Source organism: Eleginops maclovinus, chromosome 19, assembly GCF_036324505.1.
Source record: "Eleginops maclovinus isolate JMC-PN-2008 ecotype Puerto Natales chromosome 19, JC_Emac_rtc_rv5, whole genome shotgun sequence".
In the NCBI taxonomy this organism is placed as follows: domain Eukaryota; kingdom Metazoa; phylum Chordata; class Actinopteri; order Perciformes; family Eleginopidae; genus Eleginops; species Eleginops maclovinus.
The window spans coordinates 2,912,241-2,936,691 of record NC_086367.1 but is presented as its reverse complement, the minus strand read 5'-3'; the positions used below and the strand labels follow the sequence as shown (position 1 = coordinate 2,936,691).

The following is a 24,451-nucleotide window of genomic DNA, read 5'->3' as shown; positions in this document are numbered from 1 at the left end:
AAGTGCTATACAAATATTTAGTCACTTATTTTGTGATACATAATTCAGATTTACAATTTTGACCATTGTCTTGCAAGATCCTTTGTATTTTTTAGGTACACATGTAGTTGCTTTATAAATATAGCAAAATTGCAAGGAAATGTTCATTGGAATTGACACTTTTATAAGTAATGGAAAGGTTTGGATATTTGAAAAGGTTTGTATTGTAGGCTAAGATGCAAACTCCAGTTAAATACAACTATTGCCACACAATGACACCCCTGTCAAAACATAGCCCCCCCTCCACATAGCAAATCCTATTTTGAAAAATAATGCTAATAATGCTAATGAATGCAAATGCTTTCAGAAATGGCAAAGGTTAATAAGTACAGTCAATAATCGTCTGTGCGCGTGCGTGCGTGCATGTGTGTAATATTAGCTATGGAAACATTGTTTGTCGCCCCTTGTGGAGGCTCTCGTGCTCGCAGAAACAAAACAAAGCTGCATTCAAGAGCCCTCTTAAGCAGGGCGGCTGGATGAAAACACATATAGCTCGTAATAAAATGATCAGTATGCATCGCAGGTCACAAGCTTGAGAAGTCATCCATTCGGTAGTCTTAAATCAGTCCAGTCACGGTGTACCGGGCGGGAAATGCTCCTTTGTGACCGTTTCTGCCTCTCTGTGCGGGGACGTTCACTAGCGCCACAGATGTTTCATTAGGCAACAGTGCTGCTCGAGCTGCTGGTGCCCACTTCCTGAATTCACAGCAACAGGAGCCCACAAACATCGCAGCGAATCGTTTTTCTCTCGATAACCAGCAGAGAAGCTCCGGTCGGAACCCCAGCACCGTCGGCTCGGTTTGAGGGGTGTCGCTGCTCCGCTGCCATGGTGGAGACTCCAGCCGGCTGTCTGTTTGAAGACATCCAGTATGAAGACATCCAAGTTGAAACGGTAAACTCATTGGGCTACAGCAGAGGGCATTAACGTTAGTTAGCTCTACGGTGCCGGGGGGAAATGTTCCGGTACTAGCAGCTAAAATAAAACCACGTACTGTTTGTGTTCAAGACTTAGGTAACAGGCAGACAGACAGGCATTAAGACACACAGGCTGCTTTAACTGACTGAGCTTTAACGTGAAATACAGAGACACGCGAACACACTTCTGAGCAGACATACAACCATGATAGAATCCGCCTTTAAACCCCCTAAAAGCATTTTAACAAGCAGGGCAAGGCCTCAGCCTCCAGTGCACCAGAGCAGTCGTCAATGTGTTCTGGATAAACTCAGTGTAGCTACTTGTTAAAGTGCAGAGGTAGTAAAAAGTGAAAGCGTTAAAGGGAAGAAACGTGCGAGCAGTTAACCCTTGCATTATGCTCACATTGGACCCTTCGGTTCTGTTCGGTTAAAGGTAACATGGTGTAGTTTATGGGTTTTTAAAGCAACCCATATTGTCTTTATCACATTTCCCAGCCATATATACATATATATTATATATTTGCCGAGTAGGTTTACATATATGAGTAATTGGCCTTGGTGTTTATAATGCATACATAAATACAGTTAAAGAATATCAATTGTAAGAAAAAGACCAAAAATACTATTGTAAAAAACTATTTAAAGAAAACGATTATAACATTAAAATAAAGCAACATTTACATGAAATATAGATATACCGTGAAAAATACAAAAAAATATGTGCGATAACTTCATCATCTATGTAAAAATAAGAGAGCATATTCATGCTTATCTAGGGAAAAATGTAGATGAAACATTTAATTATCGTTTTGCCCATTGGTTTTCACCCTTATTCTACCATAATGAGAGCCCTGAAGAAGGTGAAACAGCAATGGAAACATAGACATACATAGAACTTGGACGTATCAGTCTTTTGCTATGAAATACACCTCTTAAGAATAATTTAGCACGTGTACCCTTTATATTATACATATCCAAAACATATCCTTAATCATTTTTATTTTGGTAAAAAATGAAAACTTGTCCATGTGACCTGAACACCACACAAGGGTTAAACCGCTTCTTGTGATGTGGAGGGGCAGTGGTGTAAAAACTACTCAGGATCTAACTTAAAGGGGGCCTATTCTGCTCATTTCCAGGTTCATATCAGTATGTAGTGTCTCTCCTGGGACATGTCTCCATGCTCTAATGTTCAAAAAGCTCGTTATTTTTCTCATACTGCCTGTGCCTCACCACCTCGTATCACCCTCTGTCTGAAACCAGAGCCCAGTCTGCTCTGATTGGTTAGCTGGCCGGCTCTGTTGGGATTTGTCAACCGAATAGAGATGTCCCTTAGCCTATCACGTACAATGTGTTGGAGCCCTAGATATAGAAGCACCAGTGTTACATATTGATGATATTATGTCATGGAAGTAAACAAAGGAGTCCAATGGAGACGTTTCAGGCCGGGGGGGGAGTGTGTAGGAGAGAAAGTCCCTCTGGAGGGAACACAGGGATTTTAGCCTTTGCAGACCATTTACATGCATTGAACACATACTCCATTACAGTGGAAGTCCTGAGGTTATGTTACTTAAGTAAAAGAACAGATATGATATTGGCTAAAAGTGTAAAATGATCACTTATTTCTGCAAAATGGCTCCTAATGGCTTGCGATAGAATATGATAGTATCCAGTAAGAGTTTTTCTTTATGTTTTGTCAATATGGATACAAAGCGTTTGAAGACACAATGTTTTTATTTAAAGAATATCTCCACAAGTCAAATAAATGTAGTGGACTAAAGTGAACAGTTTTATAAAGTACGGAAATAGAAATACTCAAGTAAAATATCAGTAGCCCAAAAATATTCTGGAGTGCAGCACCTGTGCATTGCATCCCGGGTAATATATTGTCTTTTTTTTCCCCAGGCTGTTGGCAGAGGGACATTTGGCGTTGTCTTTAAGGCCATCTGGAAAGGACAGGATGTAGCAATAAAGACCATCGAGAGTGAGAATGAGAAGAACGCTTTCCTTGTTGAGGTACTGGGACAACTACACCCCCACACTTTGACTGAAGATACTCGTGCTGTCCTGACAGTCATTGGTTGTTGTTGGTTAGTTACCTAGAATGTTCCACATCCTGCTGAAGACAGATCTCAGAAGAAGATCCCACAAGGACGAATTCAGTCTTTACTCAGTTAGCATACAGCACACTTTTTTTTACCATAGAGGTGTAGGAGTGAGTGGGCAGCCATGTTTCGGTTCCCGGGGGGATCAGTGTTTTTGTTTTGGTCCACACTGGTAATCACCTATTGGTTCTAAAGTTGCAAATTATGCTCCATTTGTTGACGGTAATAAGTGTGGTTTGTTTGTGCACAGCTCCGCCAGCTGTCCCGGGTCAATCACCCCAACATTGTTAAGCTTTATGGCTCCTGTGACAATCCTGTGAGTATACACCATGCACACACACACACACACACAAACACACACACACACAGTTACGCTAATAGCTCGTTTGATATGTGTGGTAAAGGAGAGAGTAATGAATGACACAGCTCATCAGCAGGGTTTCGGATAACATGTGTCAGAGCTGTGAAAAAATCCCTAATTTTAAATGTTTTGGAACATGAAAGGTTTTAATTTGTACATTCTTTTACATTAAACTTCATTTAGCTGAGGCTTTAATCATAAGCGCCTTTCAATGAGTGCATTCAACCATAAAGACGCAAAGTGCATTAGCTTCCGATGAGCCAAACCATTAAAGTGCTACTGCTTTAGCTTCAAATGAGCCATATCATATAGTGTTAATTGATTATTGCAGCGTTAAGGAGAAGTCCTGGCCTGCCAATGGGATTCTTTGGTGCAGATCCTGTTAAAAAATCACACCATGATCATTTGAATATACTTTTTAATTATATTGTGAATGCTGTGTTTTCCCCTCTTATATTGCAGATCCTACTGCAATGCAATTCTAGTCAAAAATAATTACAACTAGTTATTTTTCTCAAAATTGTTCTGGGAGGCCTGGTTGCATGTAGTATCAGTAGATTTATCTGAGCTCAGAGAAAGTTCCAGATGAGCCTTATTTCTGTTTGTCCTTCCCAGGTGTGTCTGGTCATGGAGTACGCAGAATGTGGCTCGCTATACAACCGTAAGTCCTATAGATCTATGAAATGTTCTAGTTGAAATATGTACCGTTGATATTGCCTCGGATTTTCTGAAACTCACTCCCTGTTACTCTTGTTTCCTTTCAATTATGGTTTAATTATTTTCTTCCATTATTCTTTTATGATATTCTTGATGATCCAACATGGATTTGCTGTAAAATGACTGCTCCTCCTCTACCGTATTTATCTTATTCTTTGCGTCCCCTTCTTCTTTGTCTGGTAACCCCAGTGCTGCACAATGCAGAGCCTCAGCCCCACTACACAGCGTCCCACGCCATGAGCTGGTGTCTGCAGTGTGCTCAGGGGGTGGCCTACCTGCACTCTATGAAGCCAAAGGCCCTAATCCACCGGGACCTCAAACCACCAAAGTAAGTCATTAAAGATTCAAAGATTCTAAGGTCATATGCACAATATCTAATAGTGTTGTTGTGAGCAATGAACATTTCAAATCCCAGGCTTCCAACAGTGCAAAATGCATCATACTGTATTAAAGACACAAAGAATTAAAGTAGTAAAGTAGTGCAATATGGCTATTTTTATTTAATGGTTCCTCTTTTGGTTAGATGCTTGAAATAACATCTGCTTAAAATTTCAATAATTTTAAACGTTTTGCTTAACAACATAAAATACTTCAGTAAATACCCACTGGTTAATCTCTGAAGCTTTTATGAGTCATAAAAAAAAGTGGTTGCAGTCTAAATAAGACTACAAAATGTCTACACACCCAACATTAGCCACCTTTAGCTTAGCGGTGGTGATGCTAATTCATGCAAACGTGATGAAGTTTGTTCATAAGCTTTGTACTTGTGGTTCTTGCATTTATGCTCGGAAAATCAGAGTGGTGTTAATATGGGCAGATTATCCTGCAGTATCATAAGCGTTTGCCACGGATACAATTTTCTGCAATATTCTGCAATCCAATGGAAAAATCACATTATTTTTTGTCGAGGCAGCCCTTGTGATGCTAAATTCCGGGTCAGCATATACAAATACGTCATCACTGCACCGCTCTATATTGGTCTGTCCTTCCATCCACCAAACAAAAGAAATATCCCTGCACCTTTTGAATAGTTTGCAGGACATGTGCAGACATTCGTGTTCCCAGGAAGGCACCTTGTGGTGTCACTGTGTGGCCCGAATAAAGTGCTTTGTTTTATAACCAAATATATGCAAAGACTATCCAAACTCGAACATCAATCACACATGACTTTTGTGAAAAGCTGCTTTTTTCTGGTCTTTAACCCCGTCCTCTCTGCTGTTTCAGTCTGCTGCTGGTGGCTCGAGGTACCGTGCTGAAGATCTGTGACTTTGGAACAGCTTGTGATATTCAGACGTACATGACCAACAACAAAGGCAGCGCCGCCTGGATGGCCCCCGAGGTGTTCGAAGGTGAGATACAAAACCCGTCACTTCCAAATGTGCTCAAATCCCTGTAAAAAATCATATTAGAAACATTTTTTGGGGTTATATATTTAATAGATGAGATGTAACCTAGACTAAATCATGATGGATCTACTCTCCAAAGGCTCAAGTCAGGGTGCAGTGACTCAAAATTGTGAGAGTATAATGTATCACAATTAGGTTTTGATGGCAATGATTAGCTGGTGTAGTATTTCTGATCATATAATAATATGACTGAAAGCAATGCAAACTGCACAGTAATCAATAAATACAAAATACAATCCAAGAGGCCGTACACATGCAGCGTTCTTCCCGGCCTACCTCTCTTTTTTAATGGTGCTAAGGCAGGTTGCTAAGTGACCATAACCAGGCAAACATACCAGTTGAACTTCTCCAGTGTTTTGTTTTAAGCCTGATTTAAAATATTGTCCATGGGGCAGCAGTGTTTTCTCTGTGTGTCATGACACGAGAACTGAGGACATGATTGATAGTGATCCATTTTAGCCGTGGTGCTCACATAACTGAAACTCTGCGGTACTCTAGCCTGATATATGAGGAAGTAAAGATAACCCTCGGATGGGATTGGTCCCTCGTCACATGACAAGCAATGTGTGCTCAAAAAGTTTTCAACTCTAGATTGAAAGTAGTTCAGTTCCAGCTGCATGTTTACCTGTATTTGACTGATCGTACATTTGTGACTGTGCTTGTGTTCCTCAGGCAGTAACTACAGCGAGAAGTGTGACGTGTTCAGCTGGGGCATCATCCTGTGGGAGGTCATCACACGCAAGAAGCCCTTTGACGAAATCGGCGGCTCTGCCTTCTGTATAATGTGGGCCGTGCACAGAGGTGAGCACCATCCTCACACTGTTACATTTCATTCAGCTGGAGCTTTCATCCAAAGCCACTGACCATAAGTGCATCGAACCAAGGAGTACATTAGCTTTCAAATGCTAATCGTTTGTAAGTGCTACCTACAGAAGTATTTTTGTCTGCAGTATGTATTGGAAGTGATGAATGTACAGAGACAGACTGTTATATTGCTTATAAATAGAAATGTTCTGAGCCTATGCCATGTGACCACTCAGGGGTGACCATGGCTGAGTGTCCTCATGACTAAGCATGTATCAAGAAACGGTTTTAAAGCAGACCCTTCAGTGTGAGTGAGCTGAGTATGAAACAAATGATAAAAGACATCAGCAGGACAGCTCTTTGACCGGTTTATTGCAGAATTTCCCTGGCAGACAGAAGATGTGTAGACTTTCTGCTGTACTGATGTCATTAGGGAGCTCAAACTAGCATATTGGAGCCAGGATAGCAAACAGGCAGGCTCGCAGTGAGGGAGGAGTGAGACGATTGAAGTGAAGTGCACATGCTGGACTCTATGTATTAACCATGGCCAGGATGTAGGAAGAGCCTGGTATACTCACTACACAGTAGGCCAGTGTCTTGAAGTGGATTAGGGCAGGAAGGTAGCTTTGGCGCAGTGTAGTGTGGGAGAACTGAGGTGGGGGGGTGAGCTGTAGAGGTCGGATGGCGCTCGCAGGTAGAACAGTTGGAGTAATCAAGGCGTGAGATGACAAGAGCCTGGAGCAGGGGTTGCTGGTGGAGCCAGTGTTCCTCAGCAGGGGTTTTCACCTCCTCCAGCTCACTGACTTTTTCTGTGACGCAGGTACGCGGCCCCCTCTGATCAAAGACCTTCCGGAGCCCATAGAGACCCTGATGACACGCTGCTGGGACAAAGAACCCAGCCAGAGACCCTCCATGGAGGAGGTGAAGAACACCATGAGCAACCTCATGAAGGTAGTGTGTACGGGATAAAGGAACGAAATAATTATCTTCAGCGTGAACCAGGAATATGCTGTGTCATGGAGCTAATGAGAGTGAACTCTAAATTAAGCAGCGATCACATCAGGGTGAGAAACGTAACCTGTGAAGATAAAAGCAATGGAATAAAAATATTAAAGCAAAAACAAACCAGAAGCAAAGCAAAAGAGTAGAGATAAACCATCGTTTGTACGGGTTCAAGTCTAACCCTAACCCAGAATTATTTTGTATCATCTGACCTGAAAATCAACATGAAACATAACCTTTAATTAGATAAGATTTAAAGGATTCAGACGCTTTATTTTTCATATGCACGATAGCTACAGCGCAATTTTTGGCAATTCAAATATTAAATTGCAGGCTCCTCCCACAATGAGCATAACCGTAACAAATAAAGAATAAGACATAAAAATAGTAAAATAGATAAGCAAGCTGAAGGATTTTACATGTTACAAGATGTACAATTAAATACTATACATTAGCACAAATACTGATATTTGGAAACTAATTTAATTTACCCAAAAGAATACTAGTTGGGTAATTATTTGAATAGCAAGGAAATGAAATTATTAACAGTTAATTATTGAAATGAAGGCAAGGCGAGTGTATTTATATAGCACATTTCAACACACAGCCATTCAAAGTGCTTTACAAAATAAAGACATTTAGAAACAAATGCAGCAGAAACACATAATGAAATGGCATGAAGGGAATTGAAACCTGATAACTTACCTAAGCAGAACCAGGCTAGTCTTGAGAAAATAGTTTCCATGTTGAAGCTCTGTACACACAGACATGAGGTTGTAATTGATATTCTTAGCTCTTACTCTGGAAAAGGAAAGGTATAACCTAACCGTGTTGTGATTCAGTGTGTAAATGGTTTGTTTGAACCACAAATGTTTCTTTACGGACCCCTGTAATCTTGTTGTGTTTGGGTCCTGCAGTACTTCCCAGGCTCTGATGAACCTCTCAAGCTGCTGCACCAGTCTTCAGCCAGCCGGAGCGGCTCTTCATCAGCTACCAGCACAGGTAACTTCTTCTGTCAGTATTTCACATAGACCAAGGCTATGCAAAGCTAAGGGCCAAGGGGGCTGACTTTTGACTGATCTATTATTCTCCCGGGGAATTGACTGACTGGACCTCACTCCAACCTTTTGACCACCTTCTCTTCTGCTGATTTGTGTTTGAGTAGAGTAGCTGTAGGCTGGCCATGGAGTAGAGTCTCAGTCATCGTTTTCTCTGACATGATACCTAACCCTAAGAGAGTGTGAATGTAAGTCCCCTGAGCAGCTGCACCTTGTAAGGCAGCCTCTGTCTTTATATGAATGTGTGTGTATGGGTAAAAGCACTGTAAGGGGTTGCAAAGACTGGAAAAGTGCTGTTAAAACCTAGTCCACCTACCATTTATGTATTTACTCATAGGATGAGAAAGCTCTATGCTCGACAACGTGGAATGCTTGGCTAACTTTAATCCTTCAGGTAGAAAGTGGTAGAGGAGGATCTGAAATCAATATGATGCCAAGTTCAGATGGAGTGATGATGATGATGGAGAAGCTGCTCAAATCAGGAAGACACCACAGTAATGAAGAAAGTGCTGAGTGGTGTTGAAGTGCTGTTAGTGAAAAGGATGTCAGTTTTCCCAGACTGCTTTCCAGTTCCTGAGAAACACGAGGGTTACCCACAGAGTAATACTTTGGTCAATTGTGTGTTTACCAAATTACAGGAAATACTTGGGCAGATTCAGAAAAAGATGGTCGATGTAATTATTATTAAATTTGGTCGAGAAAACTGAAGCCATTGTTATTTTCCGTATTATTTGAATGGTGTTTGGTGATCCAACACCAGCTCACAACCGGAATTGACCTCTGGCAAGTTGATGGAGGTAGTTTTCTACAGAACAGCTGATCCAAATAATTTCATGCATTGCATTTGCACTTCCTGTCAGATAATCAAACTCGGAAACACACACACACACACACACACACACACACACACACACACACACACACACACACACACACACACACACACACACACACACCTCAGCCATTGCAATGTGAATTGTTTCCTGATCCCCTTTGCTGGTTGCAGGCTCGTACGCAGACTACACCATGAACAGTAACCGCAGTGATGAAAACGCAGAGCACAGGAACTCAGTGGGCAGAGATGAGACCCTGAAAAGCTTCGAGGCCAAATTCCCCCTGCAGTTCAAACCCTCCAAGGTAAGAGCGCGCACACAGTGATGTCACCGCATCACTCTCTCGCTTTCATCCTGGTCTCAACCTCTCTCCTCCCTTTCAGACAACCACACTACGTCCCGGTCCGTCCAGGGTGTCTAGTGTGGAAAGTCAGCCGGGACGCTCCCAAAGCCCCCCACACTCTACTAGCCCTGTGACTACCAGCAGCCAGTCAGAGCTGAGGAGGACATTTAGTCCCACAGGTAGGTGATATTGTTTAAATAGGGGCATCAGACAGTCTGTAGTGAACACAATCACAGTGTTGTACCAAGTTTTACATCAAAATAGACACAAATATTTGCATCCGGAATGAAAACACAGAGTTGGAGAGAATATTTGATCAGAGCTGCGTCAAATAGTAAAATAAATCAAATCCTATATCTTTTCCTAACCACTATTCCTTAACCTCAGGGAGAAATGTCATGGGGTTAAGGAAAGATGTAAATCAGGACAAAAGAGACTGCACTGACATCAGTAGACACCCTTATGATGTGCCAGTGGATGTTACCACTGGAAAAATACAATTTTCCATAGATGAGTACTTTAAGCACATCTAGATACTTATCATATTGTTTCATGCAAGCTTTATAAACGTAAACAACAGTGACACATAAATTCTTCATTCCTAAAGATCTGCATTCAAATAAAAAAGGAAGGTGAAAGGAAATGGTTGCTTGCATTCAACTTCAACAAGAATCCCAGTTAGTATGATTGGATGAAAATATTTGTATATATAATACTTAATATATGCATGACTTGGTAAGCCTACAAATCTACCACTAATATCAATATTTAACCAGTTGAATAAACAAATATATACAGTGTCTCACAAAAGTGAGTACACCCCTCACATTTTTGTAAATATGTTATCATATCTTTTCATGGGACAACACTGAAGATATGACACTTTGACACGCTGTAAAGTAGTCAGTGTACAGCTTGTATAACAGTGTACATTTGCTGTGCACTCAATAACTTAACACACAGCCATTAATGTTTAAACCGCTGGCAACAAATGTGAGTACACCCCTAAGTGAAATGTTCAAATTGTGCTCAAAGTGTCAATATTTTGTGAGGCCACCATTATTTTCCAGAACTGCCTTAACGTTCTAGGGCATAGAGTTCACTAGAGCTTCACAGGCTGCCACTGGAATCCTCTTCCACTCCTCCATGACGACATCATGGAGCTGGTGAATGTTAGAGACTTGCGCTCCTCCACCTTCCGTTTGAGGATGCCACACAGACGCTCAATAGGGTTTAGGTCTGGAGAAATGCTTGGCCAGTCCATCACCTTTACCCTCAGTTTCTTTAGCACATCCGTGGTCATATTGGAAGGTGTGTTTGGGGTCGCTATCATGTTGGAATACTGCCCTGCGGCCCAGTTTCCAAAGGGAGGGGATCATGCTCTGCTTCAGTATGTCACAGTACATGTTGGCATTCATGGTTCCCTCAATGAACTGTAGCTCCCCCCAGCTGGCAGCACTCATGCAGCCCCAAACCAGGACACTCCCACCACCATGCTTGACTGTAGGCAAGAGACACTTGTCTTTGTACTCCTCACCTGGTTGCCACACACGCTTGACACCATCTGAACCAAATCAGTTTAACTGGGTCTCATCAGACCACAGGACATGGTTCCAGTAATCCATGTCCTCAGTCTGCTTGTCTTCAGCAAACTATTTGCGGGTTTCTTGTGCATCATCTTTAGAAGAGGCTTCTTTCTGGGACGACAGCCATGCAGACCAATTTGATACAGTGTGCGCTGTATGGTCTGAGCACTGACAGACTGACCCCACCCCTTTATCCTCTGCAGCAATGCTGGCAGCAGTCATACGTCTACTTTCAAGAGACAACCTCTGGATATGACGCTGAGCACGTGCACTCAACTTCTTTGGTGGACCATGGCGAGGCCTGTTCTGAGTGGAACCTGTCCTGTTAAACCGCTGTATGGTCTTGGCCACCGTGCTGCAGCTCAGTTTCAGGGTGTTGGCAATGTTCTTATAGCCTAGGCCATCTTTATGTAGAGCAACAGCTCTTTTTTTCAGATCCTCAGAGAGTTCTTTGCCATGAGGTGCCATGTTGCACTTCCAGTAACCAGCATGAGAGAGTGTGAGAGCGATAACACCAAATTTAATACACCTGATATTTTGTAACACTAACGAGTCACATGACACCGGGGAGGGAAAATAATTGGGCACAATTTGAACATTTTCACTTAGGGGTGTACTCACTTTTGTTGCCAGCGGTTTAGACATTGATGGCTGTGTGTTGAGTTATTTTGAGGGCACAGCAAATGTACGCTGTTATACAAGCTGTACACTGACTACTTTACATTGTGTCAAAGTGTCATATCTTCAGTGTTGTCCCATGAAAAGATATAATACAATATTTACAAAAATGTGAGGGGTGTACTCACTTTTGTAAGATACTGTATGTTTATACAGCTCTGAAAAAAGGGAAGGGACCACTCCAAATGTTTCTTAAATCTTTATCTCTACATGTATGGCAGCCATTCCAGTGTCTGTTGAATTCCAACACAGAGAAATGTTGTCAGTAGTTTATAGAATACAATGAAAAAAATCTTTGAACTCAAAGACAAATGTATAAACAGTACAAGAGAAAAGGGTAATGCTGAAGTGGTCTCTTAATTTTTTCCGGAGCTGTATGTATGTTAAATGTTGACTTTATTGGTTTATTTTACAGTAATTAAATTAGCGTTCATAGTTCGCCATGTAGTTTAACATATTGTTGAAAGTTTAAAACGTACTAGCCCCCTAACAAGATATGGCATAACATTTAAACTGCTTAATAAGCACAGAATCTTCCACGATCTGCGTTTGTCTGTCGATTGTTTCTGGACAAATGGTGCAACAGTTTAAATGTTGCACCCACATGGGACTGTGGGACTGCTCCTTTTCTTTAGTAGAGGAGGGTCCAGTTTATCCTAGGCCAAAGAAAATCGCAAAGGAAGCATTGAAGCTCAGTATACACCGTCTATACTCCACCAATGTATGTAATCCAAGCCTGATGCATATTAAAGACCTGGAATACATTTTAGTAACTGACAAATAACTTTACATATAGTCCTTCTTTATCAGGATGACTCCACTCAGAGCTTTGTGTTGTACGCCCCACAATGCACCACTAAGGGGCATCACAGTGCAGTATGTGTGTCAGTAAGCTGCTTCACTGTGTGTGTGTGTGTGTGTGTGTGTGTGTGTGTGTGTGTGTGTGTGTGTGTGTGTGTGTGTGTGTGTGTGTGTGTGTGTGTGTGTGTGTGTGTGTGTGTGTGTGTGTGTGTGTGTGTGTGTGTGTGTGTGTGTGTGTGTGTGTGTGTGTGTGTGTGTGTGTGTGTGTGTGTGTGTGTGTGTGTGTGTGTGTGTGTGTGTGTGTGTGTGTGTGTGTGTGTGTGTGTGTGTGTAGCTACCAATGGTTTAGACGGCGCCATTCCCCTGGCCTACCTGAAACTGGATCACCAGCTACAGGTGAGATGAAAATGAAAAACCCTTCCACTACAGACCATGTAACAAAGACAGTTAGTGTTATGTGGATGTTCTGAAACCATTCCACTTGCTCTTAAGTCCACTTTTCCCTTCCTCTCAACATGATCACCCTTAGAATTATTTTTGTTCATGCCGGATCAGAAACAGGCAGGGTTTACCGGATAATTCACTAATTTGGATACATTCTAAAATGCATATTTCTGGCTTGTTTTTATCATTTACACCATGTCCCCATGTTTCATTGTTACGCTGATGACACTTACCTTCACCGCTCCACAAATACAGCCACTCGGTGCATCTCAATGTTCTCAAAATCAACTGCAACAGATCTTAAATCGTCATCATTCGTCCAAACTCACCAACCCACCCCTAACAGGAACACCCCTTACCATCCACAGCTTCATTGTCAACCCCCCCTTTCCCATCTGTCACCTTGGTATCATCCTGGACCATGAAACGCCAACACTTTGACGAAGAGTTCCCTCAAAACTCAACATTTCCCATATCTTTGAGCACTGTGAAAGAGCGCTATAAGTGCGATGAATAACAGCATAGTTCCGTAGCAGTTTTAAAAGTGTAGAGTTGGTGAGTTTATGAGTTTGCGCTCGGCTTAAACACAGTATTTGCTTTGTCTCTACCTAAGCTTTGCATAGTGTTCCTCACATGTAACCCTTGTTGATGGTAGTGATGTTGTCCCGACTATGGATCATTGTGTTGATCAGCGATCCGTCCCTGTGTTTCAGCCCCTGGCTCCCTGTCCTAACTCCAAAGAGTCCATGGCGGTGTTCGAGCAGCACATCAGCATGGCTCAGGAGTATCTGAAAGTCCAGTCAGAGATCACTCAGCTCCTCCTCAAGAAGTAAGTCCACACCTGCTATAGCTTGATTTTGTAACTGTATATATTTTAAAATATGATTAAATCCATCCATCTGTGTTAACAATACAGTGTATTTTGTTGATCACATATGTGCTGGGGTTCTGGGATCCAAATTGAACTGTGAACTAGTTCAAGATTCAAACTGAAGGAAGAACAGTATTTGATACATGCTAAATATGAGTTAAAATATCATTTAAAATCAAGTGTTATTGAGCTACAAAGATATCCAGGCCTACAAATCATATTCCATAGACATCAAATGTATTTGCTTGGTACATATCAACTCAAACACTACGATCATTAAAATATATTGATCAACTCTTCTATATGGCAATGGTAATGTCAATCAAAATAATCACTTTTTGTTTTTCCAAATTGTGCAGTCCTTGTAAAGAGTTGAAACAAACACTCACTATCTCTGCTGATCAATCAGTGAGTCAGCTGTACGTATCATGTGACTGCACCAGTGAGAATTATTTGCTTGATTATTAGAGTGAGATGAGAAAATTGAGATAACTCTTTAAGTACAGAGCTGGAGTCAGGACGTTGTTAGCCTAGCTTAGCATAAAGATTGGAAGCAGGGGGAAACATTACGCAACTCTTGTTGTAATTTTACATTTCTTTTTGTGCATGGATTGGATGGATCTTTTAGGCTAGCCAGGCTAGCTGTTTCCTGCTACTTCTGGTCTCTATTCCATGCTAAGCTAAGCAGCCTTAACTTCTTATGTTACTGAGATGAAGAAAGCCAAATGAGGCAAAGAAATGTAGTTCCAAACATGTCTGTGTAGTCCTTGTGGTGTTTGCTGTCAGAAAAATCAGTCAAAGCACCATAACGTTCATGATCTGCTGTCTTCAGTCACAATCGGTTGTTCAGTTAACATGTTGTCGCATGTTAAATGTTGCGGCTGAAAGGCATTGTGGAACAGCATAATCTCCGTTCCTTTCACAAAGGAGGGTCCTGTGTATCGTTAGCTAAAGGAGGTGGCAAAGGAGCATTTTAGCTCCTTTCCTTATCATCTAGAGAATTCAAACGGCTCTTATCATGGCTGACATGGAAGTACTTCTGGGTAATTTCCCTTTGTTAGAAACCTTCATCAACCAAAAATACTTTTTATGACAGTCCTGTAGTCTGGCTGTTGTTAGCCTAGCTTAGCATATATACACTGGAATCAGGGGAAAACAGTGTGTTACAATCTGTCAAAGTTTTTCTATGTTTGTGCATGGTTTAAGCTATGCTTAGCTAAGTAGCCCTGACTTCTCATGTCACTGAGATGACGAAAGCAAAACAAAGAAGGTAAGCGTATTTCCAGAACTGTTGGTGTTGTCCTTTGAGACTCAGCACCTTCTCCAAGACCGAGTACGTGACGTTGCACGCTTCATGTTATATACAGAACTCCGTGCTGTCTGTACGTGTTGAAAGTGATCCAGAAAGGATCCAAAGGTGACAGTCAGATTAACTGTGAGTAACGGAGTGTGCTGTTCCCTGTGTGCAGAGAGATCCTGATGTCGGAGCTGGAGCAGGAGCAGAGGGAGCAGCAGACTTCATCTCGACTCATCCAGGAGCACGGCAAGCTGCTGGAGGACAACAGCAGCCTGTCCGCCTACAGCCAGACCCTGAGGGGCAAACTGAGCCTGAACCACAGCCAGAACCAGCAGCACAGCTAGGACATGCCTCCTCTGCCTACCAATGAGAGGACTCACTCCATGAACTGAGCATACAGTAGGGAAGCCCGTTAATGCATCAAAGAAAGTATAACGAGGTGGGTCCAACACTGGCTCAAAAAGACTCCCACTTTTAGGACGGTTTTAGTTTTAAATCAGTTTCGAAAGTGCGCTCCAACTTGAGAACACCAACGTAAAAGGTGTCACTACAGGAAATAAGTTACACACCCTATTTTAAAAAGCAACAATTCTGATATCATGTTCAAAGCAAGTATTTACAATAATTTCAGTTTGACTTTAAAAGAAACAGAATGTTTTAGTTTTTTTAGTTGATGACTTTTAAACATAAGAAGCTACTACGTCCATGTCTGGGCCTACGTTCATGTTATGACCATAAAAAAAGAATTGTTCACTTCAATATTTCCTGTTGGTATTTTGATCTTATGTGCAAGGCAAACATTTACAATATTTTCAGTTTGACTTTAAAAGAAACATGAGCATCTGTTGTTCTTCTTAGATCATATGACATTTAAACTAAAGTAGCTTCTACGTCCACGTCGGGGACTCGGTACATTTCTAACCATGAAATTGAATGTTCATTTGAATATTTTACGTTGGTGTTGGTATGCTGGGACCAAGGACACCCACATGAACTCTGAAATGGACCCAAAGGTGTCATGGGATGAGGGGGGGGGGGATTGCCTTATAGCCAGTGAGTGTTACTTTGGTGTAATTTTTTTGAAAAAAGTAATAATTTGTAAATTCTTACTTTTCTATATTCAGTTTATCACACCCGTTGTATTGTTTGAGGAAAAGAGGAAGGGGAAAGAGTGGGCCGTATCATTTTAAACCAATTTTACTGTGAATACAAGACTTACCAAAGGCTTTCTGCTCCAGAGACGCGCTGCCTCAGAGCCAGAGGAGGGCTTTGTTAGCGGCTGTTTGAAATGGAAATATCTGTAGAATAATGAACCAGACACACATTCTATATCTGCTTAACTTTCTTTTTACACACAGTTATATTTCACGGAATTATATTAACATTATTCTGCACTGCACTTATTTGGGTGAAAGAAAGCACGTGTTTGAGTCTCACTTGGTGCTTTCACTGACCGTGGGTTACTATGGGATGGATTGTTGTTTTTAATGCATTTCTTCAGACGGTGCCTAAGGATTGTTCCTGTACAGTTCATTTTTTTTTCATCTCAATTTATTTTATAAAACATTTGTCATGTGATTTTCAAAAATGTACATACTGCAATATATGCTTTTAGAAAGTAAAAACAAGGTTTGTACGATGTTGTCATTTGTCCTGATTTAAAATATGGATTTTACTGCAAATTCACAGCTCTATTTTAAGGCAGATTATTTATTTTTTGTGACCGACTTTTTATTAAATGTACAAGTAATACTGGGTGACACAGACATACAAAAACATGTACAAATGTAAATACAGAAAAAGAAGTAAGGGCAGGAAGACGATTAACCACTCCACCCCAACCCATCCCACCTCTCTTGCCATTCGACAAATATTATGAATATGTTTTTTTGGATCCATAAAAGGTCATCTATTCGCACAATAAGGCAGATTGTGTGTTGTGAAGCTCCACAATAGGGCACATCAAGGTAAACTGTAATGACCCCCCACCCCCGCGCCTGAAACGCCTCCATTGGACTCCTTTGTTTACTTCCAGAACATAGTGACATCACTATGTAACACTCACTTCTAATGGCTAGCTCTTCAACATATTGGCTAAGCAGCGGGACATCTTAAAGCGGTTGACAAATCACAGCAGGGCCGGCCAGCTAACCAATCAGAGCAGACTGGGCTCTGGTTTCAGACAGAGGGTGAAAAGAGATGCGACCCTGAACATGAGCAGGATCATAGGTGATCGTAGACCGTGCATTCACTAACTGATCTCACAGCTCATCTTTCAATTATTTTACAGGAAATGTTGGCAAAAATGTATGTTTTCATGCTCTTTTTAATATACATTTTCAAACCGATCAGTTAATTGAAAAGGGACACGTGTACGTTGAGAGTATTGCTTTGATTTGTGGTTAAATTGAGAAACAAATGAGGTGAAACGATTTGTCCCAAAAGCCCCCTCTCACCCCATCAGCTACAGTACAGCTCACTGATGGAGCTGGAGTCCTGAGCTGGATCCATGTGAATGTGAGGCTTCAGTTGCCATAGTGATGCAGGGTTTTTTATAGATCCATGTACTACCTTCAACAACAGTTTACAGGCTCTGTGCTAATTTGGTTTCACACACACACACACACACACACACACACACACACACACACACACACACACACACACACGCGCACCATTGGACTGAATTTGAACCCATCGCCCCCTGTTATGATGTGAGTACACAGACAGCCGCTTCATCTGCCTTTCTGGATCTGGATCACCTCCTTCTAGTCAGAACTTGGTATTGAATTTAGGGAACTATAGTGGCTGTATGTAGTCCAAAATAATCTGCATGGTTTAAACATGGGTGGAACAAAAAAGAAATACGATTCACTCCTTTATGACCTTGTATTCTTCAAAAAAAAAAACGACAAATATAATTAGTTCTAGTTACCTCAATATAAAGTTCTGTATATGATTGCAAGTGCGGTCGACAGGAAAAAAATCCCTTCCTGGCTCACCCTCTCTTTCTCAAAATGGCACTATTGACAATATGATATTATTATGGTTTTTGTATTATCCAGTTTTTGTTGCTAACAAATATTTTATCGTAGTTTGTCAATGCAGAGCCAATTTTAGTGAAATAAAATACAGGTGGATTAGTAGTCACCTAAAGTATTGCATCATATCTGATGTTTTTTCTTATGTAAACAGTCACTCTGAGTGTTAAATAACTAGTAGAGTGACAACTACAAAATGTACCTCGATATAATCAAGTAAAGTACAAATGTGAAAATATTACTTCAGAATAGAATAGAATCCTTCATTGTTATTTTACAGGTAAAAAACAGACGTACAACATGCATGGTACTTGAGTAGGTGTACTTTCCCCCCACACTTTCCATCATTGACTATCATATAGCAGTGTACACAGCATTATACAGTACCACTGTTATGTAAACTAATATTTGGTGACGCAAACACACATGTTTCTGTATCGACGTATCCTCCGAGGTGTAGGTTCGCCTTTTCTTTGTCATTGCTCCCCTCTCAGACTACCCATGGATCCATGGCTGAGAACATCACGTCCCCCGCTGAGCTGATCTGAGCTGCCAGAGGAGCTGTACAAATCAGTTCTGGCTATTTATAACATCTTGACATTGAGAATGTGGGCTGATCTGGATCCAGCCGCTCAGAATGAGGCCCAAGAGGTGGCTGTCTGTGGCAAACTGATAAAATGTAGCAGCTCTGCCAGCTCCCTCGGGATTACACTCTGTATTAGAAACCGTATCGTACCTTCTGTCCCGTTCGGATTGGACACAGCACACATCAAACCTTCAAATACATTTGGTTTGATTTTCATTCACAGGAACGACTTGATCCCATTAATGTTTGTCTGTTTGACAGTATGATTTAATATGATGTAAATGCCTCGTGGGTTCAGTTACTATCCCAATGTTTACATGTACTCTTTTGGCTATTAAACAGTTCGACATTGGATTGGTGGGGTGGTCCATGTACATGGGCTCAGTTCCTGCTGTGGGGGTCCAAGTTCAAATCGATCCTGCAATCTCTCTCTGTTCAGGTCATCCCGTATATCTCTCCCTTTCAAAACTATCTCTCCAATACTGTGGTGCAGGAATGAGTCCTCAGACCAGGAAATCGGTTAGTATTTTGACAATTTCCGGTCCTGAAGTTAACGTTGTAAAAAAGTGTTTTTGGTTCGATGCCTGAAAAAAATCATCTTAATGCTTTCCCATTTTGTGAACGTCTGAAGCGTCTACGTGTCATAAAAATGGCAAATAGCTACGCTTTGCTTGCAAGGTGATGTAGTACCTAACGTTCGGCTAACAAAAGGATCGTAACTTAGCTTTTTACTTCTGGAGATCGCATTTACACTTTAAAAAAGCATTAAAGTTGTGTTAATATGTTGAGGATATCCTGCTGAACAAAACACGTAAGCATTTTAAACCTGTGTTTGCCACTCTCCAAAATGTGGAAATCCAATTGAAAAATCCCATTGGCTTTTTGTTGAGGGAGCCCTTAGACAAATACGTCATCACTGCACAGCTAAATAAAGGCTTATACTGGCCCATTAAATATAGATGCATTTCATAATGATCAATTAAATGTTGGAATCAGTTAGTTCAGCAGCACTTTATAATTTCCTGACTTAAGAAAGTGCGTCCCTACTTGGGTTTAAAGGTTGTGCTTGCATTAATTTTGTTTACGTCTTTATGAATGAGAGCCAGATGACAAAAAGGTCTATTCATGTTTAGCTTCACGCTGCATATTTCAAATGATCATGTGCAACCCAACCCCCACATATCTGTCCGGGGGATAAAATGTGTAAGAGTAGGCTATAGCAGTCTTTCAGCATGGAGTCAGGGCAGGGGGCTTTATCACCATAAAGCAGGAGGGCTACAGAGACGCAGAGTATGGGGCTCCATCATAGTAGAGCAGGGGGCTTTATCACAATAAAACACAAAGCTACATCACAGTAAAGCAGAAGGCTGCATCACCGTAGAACGGAGGGGGGGGGGGGCACACCACCGTAGAGCAGGGGGGCTCGGCCGTTGTTGTGAATGAGGGCCAGCATGACGTCAGCAAGACAATGTCAACAATGCAGCTCCTAGAGGAGGAAAGGCGTTTCATCCTCACACACTCACACTCACGGGAGACCCTTGTACACTCCAACTGATGCCTACGGTGCTTTAAAATCAGCGGTTTCGGCTGTTGGAGGGCTGCGGGGACACAACAATGTGGACTTATTTCTGAGGAGCTGAACGCAGACGAGCAGGGAAAAGGGGTAAGTCGCTGCCAGCATAATAAGCAACCATTGAGCTTTACTACGGCAGAGTAGAGCAGACTACGGGAGCCCCTTGTCAGCCTCGGATTTGCTACTACTAATCTGTCTGCCCGCGCTGTTGTTCCTCTCTTGTTTGTGTTGTAGTAACGCTGTTTAGCAGTCGGTTTAAGCACGGTGTGTGTTGTTGCAGTGAGTACCTGACACCGCGGTGCTGTTCCCGCAGGTTAGCAGGGATGCTGCGGGTGTAAGCTAGGTGCCTGACTGTGTTTCCCACAGAAACGTGTTCCTCCTCGCCTCGGTGTTACGTCGGGAAAGTAGAGCCCAAACAAAGTGCTTTGTGTCTTCGGAGGGTTTCGCTTAGCGGCTAGCTGCTCATGTGGTTTAAACAAATCTTTATTTCTCGTATATCTTAGTTGGTAGATCATATCCCGGGGTTTGGACCTGTGCGGATGACCCGGGTACGAATCCCGCCCGGGACCATTTACCGTGTGTCCTCCCCTCTGTATGCCCATTTCTTCACTGTCCGTAAGCTAAATGCACCTGTTTACCCTAATAAATCATAGGACAAAAACACATTCCTCGCTTTTTCTAAGAAAGAATATTGATTGTAGCCGCTGTTATTGTGCCTTGTGCAGAGAGGAGCCGTGTTTGTGTCATTCTGGCAGACCTGTTTGTTCTAGAAATAACTTGCCGGTCTTCATAAATGCCCTTTGTCATTCTTAAACTGTCGACATTGCACTTGTGACATAAATCCCAATAAATGGAACATAAACAGGGGCACATGTTTTGCACGGGAGAGCCCCAACGGGGGTTCGCGCTGCTGTCATGCTGGGGGAGGAAGGGGCTGCAGAGGGACAAAGGACCCAGCCTCCCACCCCCTTATTCCCGCCCTCTGCCGCTGAACGGCCGCTTCAGTAAACAGCCTCCTTGGGATAAACACGAATTCCAGTATGGAATATATCTTAATATGCGTACTATGAGAAATATCATTTTATGTCAAAACCGGCAGTACTATTTCCCTTCACCCACATGACAACTCGCAACCTTAAATGTATAAAATATGAATTACTGAGGTTAATTGTACTATATGTAATAGGCCTACTTATAAACACGCTGCTATTCAATTAACACTCAACCGCTGACTCTGTTAAGATCAGATATGGAGTGAGTGCCGTAGTAAACATGCCTCAGAAGTGAACAGATTAGCTCTTTGTCATCTTTCCTACAAAGCTCTCTGCGCTCTTCCATCCTCCGCCTCTGTGCTAACGGGGAACAGCAGCATCACTGTATAAGCACTGGGGTGTGTTTGGGGGGGTTACATACAGTTCAGTTGCTGAATTGAGCAGATGAGAGGTGACTGAGGCCAATGAAATATTTACTACTCCACTTCCACTCAGTGATGTTGAGCAGAGAGTGATATCTCTCTCCTGCTTTGATGTAGATTGCATACTGATTAGCCCAGTTATAATCATAGCATGGACACCATTCACTGCAGGAGTATTAAAGGGAGACTCAGCTGATACAGGGCTCAGTTTACCCTTACAGTGTAATGTGTTCTGTGGAGCTTCGGTAAACACATAACTATAATAACACAACATATCATCAGTGTTATCCATGCCTAGTCCTGCAGATTCATCACAGAGAACACACGTTACAATGGGGGGTGAGACATTTACATTGCTGGGAACAAAAACACCAAAGATGATATTGTGGTGCATTATGGGAGGCATATGACACAGCATTTTGGAACCATACAAAGGACTAATGTGTTTATCTTGTTTTAAGTCTTTGCTTCTGCTGCACAGATTTTTCTATGTTTTTTAATATAAAGTAAGGCTGTTGGAAATCAATCTAATCATGGGTACAAATGTAGATAGAAAAACACCACAAACAGTACATCAATTTGCTCTTGATACTGACAATGGATGACACCAAAATAAGAATAAAAAACACACAATTCGCATAGGCTAATGGTTTTAATTTGATAAATCATCATGCATTATTAATAATTATGACATATTGTGTGTGTTTGGATGTGGATTTAGCATGATTGCTCAAAGTTTTTCCCTTTGGGGGGCCGAGACTGAAACTTAAAGGTGCAATGTGGAGTTCCGAGCCACCTCCTCCAAAGACATAGGATGCAGTATTTCACCTCTGGATCTATACAATTTCAAATTACAGTCATAACTTTAAAAAAAAAAATCTTACTGTAGTGTGTTTACCCATGTTTGTATTTCAAAATGAAGAAGTGGGGCATTCTAAAATATAGATTATAGTGGTGCAGTGTTGACTTTTTTTTGTGTGTAAAGCGTAAAGTAAAAATGTTGGCCTATAAACAAACTACATCAAGTCACATGACTTCACGCCACAGCTGCTAAGCTAAAGGTGGCTAATGTTTGGAGTGATGATGTTTTATAGCCTCATTAGGTCACTCGTAGCGACCACCATTTTTATGACACATTGAAGCTCTCGTAGGTTATTAACTATATTTTATCTTTGAGAGACCACAGACCTTATATCAGACCTCTAATCTAAAAAAAACATTGACTTTGAACGGAACCAGAAGTGGAAAATCCTGACAATTTCCCCCCCCCGTTTTTTAGGACTTAATCCTGCAACACTGAGTTGTAATTTATTCTTTACATTGTATTATAATCTGCCAGATGTATTTTTTAAACCAAATTCAAACCTTCTGGGATCTATGCATTTGGCCATCAGCTGATATTATTTTTAAGAGACAGTCCTGTTCAGAGTCACACCAATCGTTAGAAATCATACCCAAGACTATAAGCTCCTTCTCCAACAGACAGCTCCAGCTCCGCTGTCACAAGGACAGGTACAGGAGAACATTCCTGCCCACTGCAATAACTCTGTACAATAATTCCCCTCTGGCTGGCAGACATCTTACTGCTCCATAGCCTCTCTGTAAACTGGACATAACATAATTATTTGTAATTTGTTATGCTTCTTCTTTTTGTATTTCGCTGCGCTAATCAAAACATTTCCCAGTTTGGGATTAATAAAGTACTTCTGATTCTGATTCGGGTAAATATCATGCATTCACTTTTTCATATCCCTATTGTTCAATTGGCCAAGTGTATGAAGTTGACAGACTGTGGCGTTATTAGGGATCCTCCTCAGGGGACCATGAATAGCTGTAGCAATTGTCATGGCAACTGGCCAGTAATCATAGAGATATTTTGCTCTGGATTAGAATAGTTGGATGGACTGTGGTGCAGAGTTGAAGATGTTTACATATACAGTAGCAACCAGAAAATAAATGTGACTTCAAGAACTGACTCATATGGGGGTGTGCCCTATCTGATCTCCATCAGTGTGTTTGGATTCCTGTTTATAGCTGTGCTGAATGAAAAACAGAAATGTGTGTTCAGCGGTCTGTGTGGAGGCGTTCAGTCCCAAAATAACTGCTTTCAACCTGCTCTTCTCATGGAGCGCATGTAGAGCTAACCAGCTTTAACTGAATCAAGAGTGGCCTGTTGGTGAACTGGCACATTAAAGGATTAGAACAGACCCAAACACACCAAAGTCGCCAGTCTGCTGCTAAATACTGGGGCTGGCACAATCCCTGTGGTTGAATCTAAATTCAAACTGAGGGGGGAAATTGTGTTAACAGTCAAATTCATGTTTAACTTTGTGTTTGTTTGTATGGACACATTAGTTAGTTACAAGGTCCAAAATATACAAAGGACAGCTAACACTCATGGAAAGTGAGATTTGAAAGCCGCTGGATATATGCATAATATTATCATATGGGTAGTATTGATAGCAATAATGCATTTCAATGTCAAGGTTATTGCAAAACCCCAACTTGATACCGTCACTGGATGCTGTAGTTGCTGAGTGATAGCAGGACATTAGTATTGTCCAATATGGCTTCAGC

At 41.6% G+C, this 24,451-nt stretch overlaps 2 protein-coding genes across 2 annotated transcripts in view; both read left to right on the top strand.

The window, feature by feature from the left end:
• The first annotated feature begins 608 nt into the window (after positions 1-608).
• LOC134881884 (mitogen-activated protein kinase kinase kinase 7-like) lies at positions 609-16,896 on the top strand. Its single transcript, XM_063909473.1, has 14 exons — positions 609-931; positions 2,860-2,970; positions 3,310-3,375; positions 4,036-4,081; positions 4,327-4,465; positions 5,362-5,486; positions 6,216-6,344; positions 7,168-7,298; positions 8,267-8,351; positions 9,414-9,544; positions 9,624-9,762; positions 12,983-13,044; positions 13,806-13,921; positions 15,433-16,896. Exons 1-14 carry the CDS (start codon positions 866-868, stop codon positions 15,602-15,604), a joined length of 1,518 nt encoding a protein of 505 aa, XP_063765543.1. The 5' UTR covers positions 609-865; the 3' UTR covers positions 15,605-16,896.
• Positions 16,897-20,355: 3,459 nt separating this feature from the next.
• bach2a (BTB and CNC homology 1, basic leucine zipper transcription factor 2a) overlaps positions 20,356-24,451 on the top strand; it is a 40,872-nt gene continuing 36,776 nt past the window's right edge. Inside the window, exon 1 of the mRNA XM_063909603.1 lies at positions 20,356-20,550. The gene's annotated coding sequence lies outside the window, so the exon portion shown is untranslated. The remainder of the gene's footprint in view (positions 20,551-24,451) is intronic.